This window comes from Tachypleus tridentatus, chromosome 1 (assembly GCF_004210375.1).
Source record: "Tachypleus tridentatus isolate NWPU-2018 chromosome 1, ASM421037v1, whole genome shotgun sequence".
Classification (NCBI taxonomy): domain Eukaryota; kingdom Metazoa; phylum Arthropoda; class Merostomata; order Xiphosura; family Limulidae; genus Tachypleus; species Tachypleus tridentatus.
Window position 1 is genome coordinate 3,038,731 of NC_134825.1, and position 17,800 is coordinate 3,056,530.

The following is a 17,800-nucleotide window of genomic DNA, read 5'->3' on the forward strand; positions in this document are numbered from 1 at the left end:
GCTGGAGTGATAAATCATGGAGGTTTCCTCACAAGTGGGATTTGTATGATAATTAAAATTTCCTAGTTATTTACCAACTCTGCAAGAAGATAGCTATTGCTGTTATGCTTAATATTATGCATTGTAATAACAGTCTTAATACAAGGTACTTCTCATTACATACACTGTTGATACAAGTTACTTCCATTGGATGTTTTCTCTCTAGATGGATAACATTTGCTATACTCAGTTAACCACAAGGTGCTTCTCACAGATATCCTTGGCTTGATTGAACACACTTGCTTATACTAGTATTTAATGTTTTTTTATGCAAGGTTTCCACTGGATATTTTTAGCTCAGATAGACAGCACTTGTCATACTTCCACTTATCACAAGTTGGTCTCCCTGGATATTTTTTGCCTGGGAAGACCACACTTGTTGATTTCCTATTTTGTTACAATCACAATATACCATAATCAATCTTTTGCACTTCCCTTAGATGTTGTTTGCCCTGATGGACTGCACTTGTTGATCTTATAAACTTGGGTAAGGTGCAGCCATGTTGTTTTTGCTCGTGGTTGCACTTGGCATAATTTGTCATATCGTGAGGTACTGGATGTTTTCTGCCTGGCAGACTGTATCTGGCCTATTGATATACATTTATGATCCTTTAGACCAAGCCACATAATTGTCATGGGTTCTGTCCTATGTGTCTTCCTTTCTTTTTAACTGGGCAAAGAGCATATATTTTTTTCCAGAAGTAGTACTATACACCACAGGAGTGCTTCCTATTTTAAGTTTCGCACACTTATTCTTTCATGGTGGTTGCTCTTTGCTTGTTTCATTTTGTGCCTTCACCTTTGTAATGTGAAATTCTAGCTTTAGGTAGTACCGTTTCTTAAGTTAACATTTTCTGACCTACTTATCACCCTTCCTCCTCACTGATTTGTTGGTGTTTCTGGTTTGTATATGTCAATTCTTGAAAATGAGGATTGTGCTGCAGTAGTATTTAGTATAGATTGGTGCAGTATGATTGGTGGAAGGTAGTTACATGATCATGTTGCTGCAATAATGTAAACAAAATTGGTATACTATTCATAGTTTGAGCAGTTCTTCAAGGCTGAGATAGCTTTGGGTGAGAGAGACTAGGTATGTATAGGATATACAGTTTCAATGTTAACCTCTACATTTTAGCAGATTATTATCTACATTTTGTGTTTATAATTAGTTGGATACTAAAACGTACATTATAGATTACTACATTTATAAGGATTCAAAGTGCAAGACATCATGTGAAACAGAGAAGTGATACTGAAATGTGCATTATAGATGACTACATTTATAAGGATCCAAAGTGCAAGACATCATGTGACACAGAGAAGTGATACTAAAACGTGCATTATAGATGACTACATTTATAAGGATCCAAAGTGCAAGACATCATGTGACACAGAGAAGTGATACTAAAACGTGCATTATAGATGACTACATTTATAAGGATCCAAAGTGCAAGACATCATGTGAAATAGAGAAGTGAATATTGGGAATGTTACTGCCTCTTTGGTATTAAGAACCAAAAACTTAGATAATATAACAGTATTAATTAAAACCTTTCTGTTCATGCCAAATGTTTTGATATACATTTACCTAATTGGCAGACTGACAAGGTATGAAGCCAGTATTTTATAATATCAATATCTATAGTTTGTTATTTTAATCAGTTGAACACTAAATATTGTATTATGGAGGATAGAAAATTTATAATAATTCATGGAGGGCAGTCATGTAACACACACGTGATGTTAAGAGTAGGTGATATTACAGTTTTAATTATGACTGTTCTCTTCATGCCATGATTATTGATATACATTTATACAATTTTGGATGTAATTTCATGAAAAGTTAATAATTTGCTTTGACCCCACACGGTTAAACTCATTTTTTATTACCAATATTCTCAAACACCTATCATAATATATCTGTCTGAAGTTTCCATGTAGATATTGAATTGTAAGCATTTTAGAGATTGTTGTGTACACTCATAGTTTCAAAATAGACAGACTTACCTCTAAACCATTGTTTGTTGCTTTGTTAGTGTTGTCACAAATTCTGAAGTTCTGAAAGTTACTGATGCATATTTGATCTAGTACCGTACATACCCATATTTTTACAATTTCCCACCTTTAGTATAACTTGTTACTTACTTTGGATGTTTATTTCCTTTAATTGAGGTTTTGTTTCCAGCCTAACTGTTGGTTTATAACATGATATAGTTGTAGTTTGTTTGTTGGTGTATAACATGATGTAGTTGTAGTTTATATGCAAAAAACGGCTCGTTTGGGCTGAGAAAACACTTTACAGTTTTCTCAGCCCAAACGAGCCGTTTTTTGCATATAAATTTCTCAACAAGTGGGTTTCTCGTCATCACTGATTAGTAGTTGTAGTTTGTTTGTTGATGTATAACATGATGTAGTTGCAGTTTGTTTGTTGGTGTATAACATGATGTAGTTGTATTTTGTTTGTTGGTGTATAACATGATATAGTTGTAGTTTGTTTGTTGGTGTATAACATGATATAGTTGTAGTTTGTTTGTTGGTGTATAACATGATATAGTTGTAGTTTGTTTGTTGGTGTATAACATGATGTAGTTGTAGTTTGTTTGTTGGTGTATAACATGATATAGTTGTAGTTTGTTTGTTGGTGTATAACATATAATTGTAGTTTGTATGTTGGTGTATAACACGATGTAGTTGTAGTTTGTTTGTTGGTGTATAACATATAGTTGTAGTTTGTTTGTTGGTGTATAACATATAGTTGTAGTTTGTTTGTTGGTGTATAACATGATATAGTTGTAGTTTGTTGGTGTACAACATATAGTTGTAGTTTGTTTGTTGGTGTATAACATATAGTTGTAGTTTGTTTGTTGGTGTATAACATGATGTAGTTGTAGTTTGTTTGTTGGTGTATAACATATAGTTGTAGTTTTTTTGTTGGTGTATAACATATAGTTGTAGTTTGTTTGTTGGTGTATAACATGATATAGTTGTAGTTTGTTTGTTGGTGTATAACATATAGTTGTAGTTTGTTTGTTGGTGTATAACATGATATAGTTGTAGTTTGTTTGTTGGCTGTTATTGATCAACATATTCAAATCTGACTGTGAATGTATCAGAAGATTGTTTGTCACTGTGTCGTGGTGATTGACCAACATATTTAGAATTAATCATGGGAGTATAGGAGGAAGGTCTGATGATTTCTTGTCCTGATTTAAGAACACATTCATATCTGATTATGGGTGTATAGGCTGATAGTTACGTGATTTGTAGTCCTGATTGATCAACATATTTAGAATTAATCATGGGTGTATAGGCTGTTAATTTGGTGATTTGTAGTCCTGATTGATCAACATATTCAGTTTTTACAGTTTATTCTCTGTTATTTCCTGTTTAGAATAGCATCAGTATAACAGAATAATTCTCTGACTTCCTAGTTACTGAACAAACCTTGTGTTTTTTTTAGATATTTTATCTTTTTGAAGAGTGGGACTTATTAATAAGTCCTATTCTTACAACACTCCTGCTAACTTCGGCATTTGTTACTTTAAATATTGAGTATATTTCTGTCATTTTAAGATTGGATTTTATTTTGGGTTATTTCTCTTCTCCTGTCTTCCACACTGTTATATATCATTGTAACCTTTAGATATCTACATGACATTTCATTGTAACCTTTAGATATCCACATGACGTTTCATTGTAACTTTTAGATATCCACATGACGTTTCATTGTAACCTTTAGATATCCACATGACGTTTCATTGTAACCTTTAGATATCCACATGACGTTTCATTGTAACCTTTAGATATCCACATGACGTTTCATTGTAACCTTTAGATATCTACATGACGTTTCATTGTAACCTTTAGATATCCACATGACGTTTCCTTGTAACCTTTAGATATCCACATGACGTTTCATTGTAACCTTTAGATATCCACATGACGTTTCATTGTAACCTATAGATATATACATGATGTTTCATTGTAATCTTTAGATATCTACATGACGTTTTATTCTAACCTTTAGACGTTTAGTCTCTTTACATTCTGTATATTGTGCTAAGAGTATTTTTAATAGGTTTTGTTGTTTCAAATTTCTTACTGAGGGAAGCATTTGTGTGCATTTCAATTTTATTCTGGAGAAATTTCTTCATTTTGATTCCTGGCAAGTGTCATTTCTCTACAGTTATTTTTACATGGGACAATTTGATTCATGAATATGTGATTTTCCCCTTCTCTACATTTTAACTATCTTTCATCCTATATTATTTTGTAACCCACAGAATAATATTTATATTGAACTTTTCGATATAGAAATTGTAACCCTTTCTTGGGTGTAATATAAATCCTTTTTGAAAGTCAGAGGGGGTAATTGAGACACAGGGGTTATTGAGACACAATAAACCCTTTCTTACACAATTAGTATTTTGTGATTCCTTTCAGATTGAAAAAAAATGGGGTAACATTTTGGGGACAAACCAAAACTTTCACAGTCATTTCTTTCTTTTTTATTTCTCAAATATTGGTCTCATTCTCATTGTCTAGTTTGATTCTCAGCATGTTTTACCTTTGTGTATCTCATGTTACTGGTATAATGAACATGTTAACAACCCTCATTGTCTAGTTTGATTTTCAGCATGTTTTACCTTTGTGTATCTCATGTTACAAGTATAATGAACATGTTAACAATCCTCATTGTCTAGTTTGATTCTCAGTGTGTTTTGCTTTGTGTATCTCATGTTACTGGAATAATGAACATGTTAACAACCCTCACTGTCTAGTTTGATTCTCAGCATGTTTTACCTTTCTGTATCTCATGTTCCAGTTATAATGAACATATTAACAACCTTATTGTCTATTTTGATTTTGAATATGTTTTACTTCATATGTCTCATGTTTGTGTTATAATGAACATATTAACAATCCTTTTTAGGGTGTTCCAAATTAGACAAAAATCTGATTAAGCTATTGGTGTTTTTTTTAATCCAATTTACAGAGGAATAAAGAGACTATTGACAAAATTTTATATTTTAGGACATTAGAGCAGAATGAATTATTTTCAAAAATATTGAACATATTGTGTAATGCTAAAATTGGAGGAAAAAAAACAGTTTAACACTAATAATTATCTATAAGATAAATATAACTTAAATTGTTAAAATGTTTTTTTTATATGGAAAATATAGTAAATTGCAGAAAAAATCACTAAAAATATAATTTTGAACAATATAATTATTCTTTTTTTTCTTTTTAACAAGATTCTTCATGTCCTTCTTGCAATTGTCTTTGTTAAAAAACTGCCTTTGATGGTGAGCCACATGGAAAGTATCATTTTTTTTTTCTTTATTAGGAGTTGTCATTATATACTTCTGAACAAGCTTAATAAATCTTTCAGCAGAGTTGTCTGTCACTTTAAGCTGTTTATCTTCTGCACGGAATTTGTTTTATAAGTTTCACATTTCTCACCTTCAAATGTAGATTTGCCTCCAGCTTCCTAAGTATCTAGTTGACTCCATCCAATTCCAAAATGATAAAAAAGAAGATTTAGACTCAGGTGAAATCAGATCAGACAGTTTAGTACCTGATTCTATTTGAATATTTTTAGGGTCAGGTTTCTTCTGAGAAAATTCATCAGGAACATTATACTGAAAATGAAATTGCAAAATAGCTATTCAATCTTAAGATGGAAGGTCAAATCACCTAGAGAAAGGGCAACCAGCTGAGGAGTCAGGTACCACGTGTGTTATTTCCACTGCTGCATCACCAAACATCGAATCATGTCTGAGGTTGTAGAACATTTTAAAAGTCTGGAGATCTTGAGCCAGAGCATGAACTGATTCACAACTTCTAAGGTACATGGGATATAAAACAACAACAATAGTTGTTGCAAGCCATTTATTATTATATAAAGAAAGGAAGTTGTTGAAGTTTTGACAAATAAAATTTACAGTCTGATAAATGGCATCTGCCAGAAATCTAGATTCATGACAAGCTCCAAGCTGGTGAAATTTAAAGCTGAGCACATCGCTTCCAAAGAAATATATTACAATCTGGCAAAGATACTTATAATCTCCTCTCTGAAAAGTGTTTACTCTGAGCGCATGGTTGCAAAATCTTAGACTTTTCTGTGCTAGCTCAAACATCTGAGAAACAGTTTGAATCAAAGAAACTTGATAATATTTTCCTTCTTTACATCATGGTATGATTCAGGCCAAATTTGTTTGAAAATGTGGTACATTTTTCACCTTGAGCCTTTATTCTTTTGCCTTGTCCCTTCAGTGTGGATTCCTGTATGTAGTAAGGAGATCTCCCAGGGAAGGTTCTGCTCTTTCAGTTTACCTCCTCTGGGATCCAAACATCCACCCATGTGTTTGCCATGTGTGGTGACCTGTGAAGTGGATGAGAAGATCCTGGTGGTTGAGGAGTCCAACCCTACTACACCACTTTGGCCTTGAATTTCTGTAGACAGGCAACCGAGGAGTGGACCCCTTGGGTCAGTTGACTGATCCACTTGGGCTAGGGTCAACCCTGGTGTTGCTGCAGTGTCCTTGTTTCACATTGTAGTGTGTCTCTTTCTAGGGCTTCATGGTGGGTTGGGTCAGTGGGCACCAAAATTTCCCTTTTTTTATTATGAATCCTCCAAATAAAATAGTGATAAACAGTCCACAGATAAACAACCACATCTTAAAGATTCTGAGCAGCAACCTTCAACTTGTAACACTTGTTGTACCTCATTTTCTTTACCTACATTCTCTTTTAGACATATTTTTAAAGTAAATGTCTCTCTTTTTCATTCAGAAGGGACTTGCTGGCTCTCCAAAGTCAGTAAAGAAGCTTTGATTTGGTGACATATTGGTTGAAACATCCACATCCCAACACAGTGAACTCCTCTTACATTTAAAGGCAATTGGGGATATACCTATTGAGGTTACACTTCATGCTACTTTGAATTCATCATGAGAAGAAATTTGAAGAACATCCCCAAGTCAGAGATTCTCGCATGTTACTCCACTCAAGGAGTTTCTGCAGTGAGGCGCATCTCTATTTGCAAAGATGGAATTACGATGCCAACCAGTATCCTTGTTCTGACATTTACATCATGATGCCCACCTGCTACCATTAAAGCAGGTCATCTTTATTGCAGAGTATGGCCATACATTCCAAACCATCTCTGATGCTTCCAACATCAGCGGTTCAGTCATTCAAAGATGCCATGTCGTGGTTCCTTGATGTGTGCTGGTTGTGGTGGCAAGGATCATAATGTCTGTGAGTGTGAAGCAGACCCTCATTGCATCAAGTGCAATAGCTCTCACCCATCCTACTTTTGTTCTTGCCCTAAATGGTTAGAAGAGAAAGAGGTGCAGCATTTGAAAATGATTCAAAATATTAGTTATTCTGAGGCTCGGAAATTGCTGTCTGCCACTTCATCTCGGGCATATGCTGCTGCATTTTGTTCCACAACTACAGTGGGAGAGCAGACAGATCTCTCTGTGCCTCCAAGAGAATCATTTTCAAAACAAATGAAAAACCTTTTGACCTCCATGGTTAAAAAAGGTTGATGAATCAACTTCTACGCCTATCTCTGTTCCTCCCATACATTCCAACAAACCCCAAGATCCACATCCTTTGGTTTCAAATACAGGCATTTCTTCAGATACATCTTTTTCTCCCACTCCAAGATGTAAAACAATCATTTGTTTGCATCCTCAGTCACTGGAATCCCCTTCCAACAACAAAGATCTGCCCAATCGACCCAGGGCAGAAGCCATGGAGGTCGATAGACATCCTTCAAATAATAACAGCAAGGAAAAATGATGTGGTTGTAAACAGAAGGGTTCTCCACCCAATTTGCTTACATGTAAATAAAAAATGGCTACCTTGATACAATAGAACTGTCAAGGTTTACATTCTAATCTGGATTACATTGAAACACTGATTGCTTCCTACCATCCTGTATTCTTTCCTTACAGGAAATATTTCTGAAATCTGCTGATACAGTCACTTTTGGAGATTTTCTTTGTACAGAAATGACAGGCTGTGTGATGGATAAGTGCATGGAGGGGTGGCACTGTTGGTTGATCAGCATGTGCTCACCCTGTCTTTGCCACTCGACACACACTTGGAGGCCACAGCCATCCATGTTTCCTTGAGTCCTACCATCACTGTTTGTTCTCTCTACCTGTCACCTGGAGAGACATATGATCAATTAGACCTTGATGCTCTTCTTGAACAGTTGCTCTCTCCCTTTTTAATCCTGGGACACTTTAATGGACATCATCTCCTCTGGAGAAGTGCTGATATAAAAAGGAGAGGTCTCTCTGTAGAGCTTCTGCTCTAAGATGTATTGTGCTCTTATTCACTCGAAACCCAACTATGGATCACTGGTCTATGGCTCTGCCAGGACTTTAGCCTTACAGATGCTGGACTCCATTCATCATCAAGGATTTTGTCTTTGCACTGGGTCTTTCTGCACCTCCCCAGTTCAGAGCTTATATGTAGAATCTCATGAACCTTCTTTGCACATCTGCTGTTTGCAACTGTCTTTACTATATGCTTTGAAACTTTGTTCCTTATCAAAGCATCTCACCTGGGGTTGTGTTTTCCGTGGGCCATACTTTTTCTGAACACGTGGTCTGCCATTGCTCCTTTTGGTCTTCGTATCCATACACAGTTGGATGAATTGGGTCTGTTTTTGAATAACATTGCTGTATCTTGGCTTCTTACAGTCCCCAAATGTGACCTATCTTTAAGTCATGTGAGAAAAGCAGACACTCCCAATTGGAAATACTGTCTACTTTTTGCTAAACATCTTTTCAACCATCTTTCAATTTCTATTTATACAGATGATTTGAAATCAGGTGCCTCTGTGGGCTCTGCCATGGTTTGTTATGGTTCAGTAGTTGTGCGCACTCTACTGCTTCTGTGTTCACTGCTGAATTATATGCCATTTCTCTTGCCCTGAATCACATCGAAGCTAAGCAGTACTGAAACTGCACTAATGGTACCGACTCACTTAGTTCACTACTGGCCTTGGAATTGCTTCACATTAGTTCACACCATGTTCTTGCCGATATTCAAAACCGACATGCTCACTTCTCTTTAACATATATTTCTATCCAGTTTTTCTGGATACCGGGCCACTTTGGTATCCTCAGGAATGAGCTCACAAACTATGCAGCTAAGCCTATCTGCTTTGGCACTGTCATTGCTGTGCCTATTCCTTACATGGACTATGGCCATGTATTCAAGGCTTAGCTCTGTGCCAGCTGGCAATCAACTTGGAGTGAATAACGTGAAAACAAGCTTTTCCAAATAAAACCCTATATTGGACTTTGGCCGTCTTGTTTCCGTAAGGATCGGAAAGAGGAAGTTGTTCTAACTAGACTACGCATTGGTCACAGTTTTTTCACTCATTTTTTTCTTTTATCTGGAACAGATGCACCAGTGTGTAGTCTGCGTAAAATTCAGGTCACAATAAGCCACATTTTACGTTGAGAGTCGTAACAACGGCACCATTTTAAACATGTTCTGTCCCAAAGTTTGTACATAACATTAGAAAGTATTATTGGTGATGGTGACACTGTCCACCTTGGTAATGTTTTTGGTATTTTAAAGGCCATTAATCTTTTTAATGCCATTTAAGTTTTTTAATTTATACATTACACATTTTTTTAATGTGATTCCCTTTTAAGAATCCAAAGTCCATCTAGTTCGATATGAAATTAGAAAATGGCAGTAACATTAAATAACTGGACACCAGGACTGGAAAGGTCAACTTCAGGTGACTAACGTTGCTGTTTGAACTATCCGTTAGTCATCCTGGCAAATTATGATAATTACAGTTATACTACAGAAAGTCCTCTTCAACTTATATTAATGTAGTTTTCTCTAAGCATTGTAGACCAGATATAAACATTGGGTTTATGCTGTTTATGGGTGTTTTAAATTTTTTGTTTTATCTTAATTTACTTTTATAAATTTTACTAAATTTACTTTAATTTTAACTTTTTACCAAATGTATGGTGCAGATAGCCTAGTTGTTTTGTGCCATAAAACACTAAATCAACCAACAACCAACTTTTGCTCTGTCAAAGCCTCACTCACATGAAAAATGTGTACCTCATAAATATGATGATGGCACAAGATCCACAGTAAAGGTTTTTCCAAAATTTTATCAGGTTGGCAATTGCTCTATTGTACTTACCTGTGTCAGATGAAATGGTGTCACAACAAACTGCCATGACCTGATCTGTGATGTCATAATATTCAGAAGTCTGTAAAGCTCACTCATGACCTTTAGAAGAAGGTATTTGGATTATTCCTAAAAGTAAATTATTGATCTAAGAATGAAGTTGTAGCACTAAACACAAGCGTCTCAATGTCAACTATAATATTTCTCTCTTCCTCCAATTCCCTCACTATATTTGTGGCGAATTGAAGGTCAATTCAAATTTAAATGCCTTGAATCTGACTTAACTTGTCTTCTTTGGTGCCTGTAGCTGCAGATTATATAATTTCCCATTTCCTTCTTTGAACATTTGACCAATAAAGATTGACATTACTGATGTCAACTGTACTGAATTCCAAGATAGTACGTATGAACTCAAAAGTAGGCTGCACCCTGATTCCAGCTTTAGTGAGCTGATTGAGAGAAATAACTTTGTCATTATTACTAGTTTTTTACTTGTTTGTTTTTTAGGATGATGACATTCTTCACTGGAACTGCCACTTTCATCAATACTCTTATTTTCATCATGTGGGACATGAACATCATCATCTTGTGTCTGGTGTTCACTTGAATTGGTCTCCTACTCTTCTTCTTCATTTTCAAAAATTAGACTTGCTATTTTCTCATGTTTCATCTGTTTCATCAATATTTTCATTCTCTCTTCACTGTTTTTTCTCCTCAAGTTATTTGCCACATTCCAAAATCACTCATTTCCCCTCCTCTCTGCAATACTGTAAAAAAAGAATGTTTTATTACTTATCTTCACTGGATATGAAGCTGTCACTTTCTATTATTTAAACTATATCTTTGGTCCCAATACCAAATATTTTGTGTACTTTCTTCAAGAATGTGAGAGCTTTCTGAGAAAGTCTCATTTTTCTAGTTCAGTGTTTTACTTCTTTTAAAATTCTTATACTCTTTAAAGGTTTTTCGGTTTTATTTGTGATTACTTTTCCAGATAGAATAAAGTCTGTTCCAAAGCCAACCAACTCCCAAATAAATATCATTTCTGTTATAAGACAAAACTTGAAATTGCCAGCGGCTGATCCATGTCTACCATCTTTGCCCCTTGACAGATCAGATAACTTGAGTTGTGTGCTTGAGGACAGGAAATTTTCTCTTTGATTGACATGTACTTCAGTTTTTGAACTTGACAACTAACCCACAAATACCTTCTAATTATAAAACCAAGAGTGCACAATCTGTTTTCTGGTAATTGGACTATAGGCTGGTCTAGTAAGAAAATTTTTCTCTGTGAGTATCTACATTTGTATGGTCTATCTTTATATTTTTTAGGTGGTATATTTATCTAAAAATAAAGTTAAAACAGTACTTAGCTTGCTTACAACAAAAAATCAGTAATAATATTTTGTTATAGACAAGCACAGTGAATAAAATCAATAATATTTTATACACTATAGACAGTACAAGTACAGTGAATAAAATCAATAATCTTTTATACAGTATAGACAGTACAAGCACAGTCAATAAAATCAATAATATTTTATACAGTATAGACAGTACAAGCACAGTCAATAAAATCAAAAATATTTTATACAGTATAGACAGTACAAGTACAGTGAATAAAATCAATAATCTTTTATACAGTATAGACAGTACAAGCACAGTCAATAAAATCAATAATATTTTATACAGTACAGACAGAACAAGTACAATCAATAATAATTATTTTATGAAATACTTCCTTCATATGTAATCATCATAAATGGCCAAATTATGGCTTTCTAGCATAATTTTGTGAATATAAATGGGAGTTCACACTGCACCCAAATTTGGGTTCCACTTGAGGGACATCCTAACCCTTATTGCCTAATCAGTGATGACGAGAAACCCACTTGTTGAGAAATTTATATGCAAAAACGGCTCGTTTGGGCTGAGAAAACACTTTTACATAGAAGAGCGAACAACGTTTTTTGTGAACCTGACAATGACCGAAGAAGGTCAAAACGTTGTTCGCTCTTCTATGTAAAAGTGTTTTCTCAGCCCAAACGAGCCGTTTTTGCATATAAATTCCTTATTGCCTAAGTTTGATTACTGACATGATTTACTCTTGTGTATTTCAGGTTACTGGTATAATAAATATATTAACCATTATTGTCTATCTTTGTGTATCTCATGTTCCTGATGTAATGAACATGTTAACAACATTATTGTCTAGTTTGATTCTCAGCATGTGTTACCTTCATGTATCTCATGTTACTGGCATAATAAACATACATCATGGTGGTGAGTTTTCCTTGATATCACCGTTGTACGTACAATCAAAGACAGCACAAGTGAGTAGCATTATGTCTATAGAGCAGGCTTGTATCTACGAGACAACTAAACTGGAGCATTCAGTTCTTGAAATCATTTGCTAATGCACTGGATTTCTTGAAGCAGTTTATCTAAAGCATGGTTTATTATCCTGCTTGTCTCATGCACAAGAATAAGTTCCTCATCAGTTGCTTTCTCATCAGGCATTCTGCGTCTACATTTACTTTGTCTATCAGTGAAGATATGTTTCTTCAAGCTCTAGACCTTTATCAATTGAACTGTGATGTGGTTTGGTGTCCTGGTGTAATGAACTAGTGATCTATTTATATGTTGTTATTATATTATTCCAAAAATAAGTACCTCATCAGTTTTTCTTCAAGGTCTTAGGCCTTTCTAGTTGAACTTTGATGTAATGGGGAATGGTTTGTTTAAAATGCTCAATCAGGGCACAGATATCAACTGTTGCTTCTTGAAGTTTCATATTCTGATACTGTAGAAATTTATGAACAACACTGACTTTCTGTAGTCCTGTTCCTCAAGTATATGAAGGACATAGTGTGAGGACTGTTAAGGAGTGTCCCAGCTGTTGTTCATGTATCAGTTGTCTCTAGTTCATCTTCATTCAGAGATTTAAAACCTCAATAAGATCATGACATGAATTCACAGTTATGCACACCACACCTTCAGTAACACTCCAATAGGTTTCATCTTCTTTTAGCACAATTTTTTTTTTTTCTGTACAGTGGTTGATGTGGATAAAACATATACTTGTTCTACCTCTCCACCAAAACATAATCAACAGATGGAGCACCTATTCCAGCCAAGTTGTGAGAGTGAGTGTTGAAATTTATAAACCTTACTTTGGAGTTCCTCTCTCGAAGCCTTGTTTGAACATCACTGACACGTCCTAACATACATTTGAACCCAAAAATCAAACAATAATTATGAAGTTCCTCAAAGATTATTTCTCATATTCAACAACATCCTTCTTCACAAGTTCCAAGAAATCAATAAATATTTCTAAAGAGTTGAGTCAAAAAGAATACCAAAGTTTTTGCCTTTTTTTTTTTTATCTCAATCATGATTTGATTCATGTATTTGTTAAATAGAACAACGAGCATATGTTTTCTCAAACAGATATCTGTGTATATTAGGGTGCGTCAGCGGATAAAGGATAAAAATTAAAATGTCCCAATTTTTTTGCTCAGTTGTGCCACTGCATGAGAAAAGAACATAGACAAAGTTTCATTTCAATCGCTGAAGTATTTAGGGTCGCATCCCTCATAAAGTTCACTATTTTCCTTAAATTTACCCTACATTACATTGTTAATGGTAATTAAATTATTTAATATTTATTGATTATACAATTAGCAAAAACATAAAAACTTGAAAGAAAAATTTATTTCATTGAAGTTTTATCTTGCCTGCCCCCTTTGCATTATGTTAGCCGATGTTCTTCTGCCACCTGAATCATATACTGAAATTGATCTTCGTTTTGGTGCGGCCCTTTGCCGTAAACTGTTGAATTAAAGCTACTCCTCTTTCAGCTGCGTCATTTGTCACAAAAAGTTTCTTCACTCTGTCCTTTCCTTGTTTGTACTCTTCGAGGCGCTCCACTCTTTCGGTGGTAATGATAAAATGCGCTACTAATATCCAGATGGTAGAAAATTTTCTTCGTTGCCGAGGTAAAAAAATCTGGAAGTTTTCTGGAAACAGCATTGCTTGCAGCATCAACTGTTAAACGTGGAGTTGGCCCAGGAGATCCTTTCACGGTATTCATATTTGAGACCATCTTGAGTTTGTCACTATTCGTTACACCGTCATCAAAGAGCGCAAGCCCAACTGCAACCTCAGATAAATACCATAAATGCCGATTCATTGCCTTTGTACCAACTTCCTTAATCATATGATTTTCATGCAATGCAAGTTCCTTGAGTAGTGTAAGGTCCCTTCGAGCTGCCACGGAAGCATCCTTAGCTGTAAACCATGAGATCAAGTAATGTTTAGTTATAAAGACACACAAATCGCCAAGTTTGCTGCAGAAATGTGCGTCAAATGAAACACGAGATGAAGCAGGCCGTGGTTGCAGTCTAACAAACTCCTCTTGGAACATCCAAATTTTTAGAGAATATATTGCTCGAGCCATCCATCGTGCACGATGAACAGCACCAGAAGTACGGAAAGAAATTGAAGAACGTCCGTGTGGAAGAGATCCAAGAAAAATGACAGCTAATTCCAAGAGCTCTTTATAATCGTCCTGTGGTTGATGAGATTGAAGGAGATTCTGACAAGATTGAATAATATCATCCTTCCAAGGCTGTATTGGAGTGGCATTGCTTCTACTGCTGTTATGTACTTAGTTTTATTAATTTTAGGCCAACAATCTCTAAAGTTTAAAAACAAAATAATATCTGGACTTTTTGATGGCTCTATCACGAGAGTAGAGAATACAGCGCTCAGAAGAATCTCCAAAATGTGATGTCTACAGGCAAGGTGCAAGAGCTCACGTTCAAGTAACATTTCAATCCTCAGACAGACGCCAGATTTGGATCCTGTATTGGTTGCCGTGGTGTCAAAGCAAAGCGATTTAATTCTGTCTTTTACATTCCATTCTACTAAAACTGATCCGATCTCAGAAGCTACTGAATTTGCATCCCCACTATCAATCTTTGGCACTGAAAGAATCTTCTCTACACCTGAAACTAAAATTGCCAAAGCGTTCGATCTTCTCTCTGCCAACCAAATCTGGCATCAGCTTACCATCCCAATGTAATGTCGAAGGAACGTTTGGAGAAAAACTTTCCTTCAATTCAGCTGCTAGAAGAGTACGGTTAGTAATTCATTTCCTCCTTATGGGACTTGGGCTAATGGCAAGATCCTCAATATTATGTCCAATATGAGCTGCAAAAGGAAGCAAAATTTGCACGGCTTTTTGGTCACTGATCTGGGTTCTGTCTAAAGCCGAAGCTAGCCTTTCACTAATACCAACTTTTCGTTTGGTTCCGGAAGCACGTTGTTATTTTGTGCGCCTTGCACAACCCCTAAATATTAATGTATTTGATTGATTTTTATGCTAGCATATTTTTTTCATTGAATGGAATCAAATTATAAGCGAGCGACTGAGTGTCACAACTTTTTGTTTTTTGACGCACCCTAGTGTATATGTGTATTAATTGCAACACTGAAGGTTGTTGTGTTCTTGACATGTTGCTTCCTGTCCATGTGTTAATAATCTAGTGATCTGTTTATATGTTGTTATTACGTTGCATACATTAATCTGATTTCTATTACTATAATCAACATAGTTTTCAAACAGATACTTCAGTGATGTACAATCAAGAGGTATATATGTATAGTTGTCATGACTACAAACAAAGAACTCTATCTTGTGACAGGAAAGCACGATTAGTATTTATCCCTACTGATTTAGTTCTAAGTTGTATGGAAGGTGGAAGAACTTTTGATAAGGTGATGTCACTACATCATAGTCATTCAAACTAAAATTTTTTGGGCTGTTAGGAGAGAATGATTAAAGAAGGAAAGGATTGCAGTATCTTAGAACAAATAACTTGTTTTATTTAGATTTGTATTTCAAAATATCATTTGTATCTGTTATATAATAACACAATTTTTCTCTTTCTATCCCAGCAGAAACTTAGTTCTGCTGTAAATGTGTATGTCTTACCCAGTTTATTGAAACTTACATTGTATATGAATATTTATTTGATATTTGTGTCCTTGTGTTTGTTGTTTTCTCTACACTTTGGTGATAATTGATGCTTTACCAGTGGATGTTAGTGTGTCTATAAACTACTGAGAAAGTTATATACTGTATGATGTTTGAATATGATTCATATTCAGACTTGTTATAGACAAATGTACATTATTTATACCAACAGAAGAAGCTGGTTCCTTACAAGAAAGATCTTTAGCTACCATTTTGAAGTCTGATCTGGTAAAAGAAGAACAAGAAGACAAGTATGGAGTAACAGAAAAAACTGAGGTAGTTTGTAGACTAAAGACTTTATAGTTTTATTATTGAAGTGATTGTTTAGCTGTAATGATGTATTTCAATTTGACTAGACCTGTATCATTGTTCAGATGTTTGTTGTTATAGTCTTAAGAAATTCACTAGAACTTTAGTGAACTGTTCTCTGAATGTGTTATAAATATGGAAAATATGAAAAATTAAGTACACCATGTAATGTCAGGATTGTTTTATGTTTGGTGTATTTTCACTAGTTTACTTGTCAAATAATGCTCACAAATTGTTACTGTTTTATTGGATGAAGAAAAACTAAACCCTGTAATATCCCATAGTTTATAGACAACAACCAATTGTTTAGATCAGAACTTGTATAAGTTTAAGGACCAAATAAGTTAATAGAATAACAGATTAACTATTGACTGTTACTTTTATGATTTTCTTACATAATTTTCATGGGTGGTTTAAAGGAAATATGATTAGTGATGAAAATAATACACAACATTGGTAGAGAAATGATGATCATTTGATAAGTCTTTGGTCAGTCTCCAATTTCACAATTGAGCAAGTCTTTGAATTCCAATGTTGAACCTTACCTCTAGTTACATAAATAGCTATTATCTTTCAATGCTGCACTCTGTATACAAAAACATTTGTTTGCATGCCACAAGCCTTGAGCTCCTACTTACCTTACAGTCAACTGATTCAAATGCATTTCACAAGCAAATAATCATGTGACAACCATCCACCAATATATGAGTGCATCACACTTTCCTGACACGTGACTCTCTTTGTTTGATTTTACTGAACTGTCACTTCTCTTTTGACAGTGCTTGTGTTGTAATGTTTAGTTTGTGATCTCTTATAGTTTTATTTTTATGTATCTTTCTATTATATTCTCTCAACAAGTTAAATCTTTATTATAGAATAATGATATTTGTTGAGTTATTTTGAAGTGGAATTCATTTTTTTCTTTCTGCAAACACAGCTATGTTTGATTATTCATTTTGTTCAAAGTTACCACTTTGGAAGTTATATCAGCACATTTACATGGTGATGATGGTACTTTATTTGGAAATTATCTGCTTTACTTCACTGCGATATTGATTGTCCAATGAGCTGACCTTCACCAGGCCTTGACTCCTGTTTGGTGGCCAACAAGTTTTGAAATAGTGCCTGCTGACCTGGGAAAGATAATGCATTATACTTTTATGTATTTTTAACACTTTTATTATTAATATTATTATCTGTAGTTATTTGGGTTCCATAAC

The 17,800-nt window shown here is 34.8% G+C and overlaps 1 protein-coding gene across 1 annotated transcript in view; it reads left to right on the forward strand.

Annotated features, from left to right (window-relative positions):
* Window positions 1–17,800, forward strand: part of LOC143222981 (uncharacterized) — a 92,643-nt gene that overhangs the window by 35,943 nt on the left and 38,900 nt on the right. Inside the window, exons 6-9 of the mRNA XM_076450335.1 lie at window positions 5,298–5,348; window positions 5,518–5,593; window positions 13,288–13,377; window positions 16,444–16,550. Coding sequence (XP_076306450.1) covers window positions 5,298–5,348; window positions 5,518–5,593; window positions 13,288–13,377; window positions 16,444–16,550 — 324 coding nt within the window. The remainder of the gene's footprint in view (window positions 1–5,297; window positions 5,349–5,517; window positions 5,594–13,287; window positions 13,378–16,443; window positions 16,551–17,800) is intronic.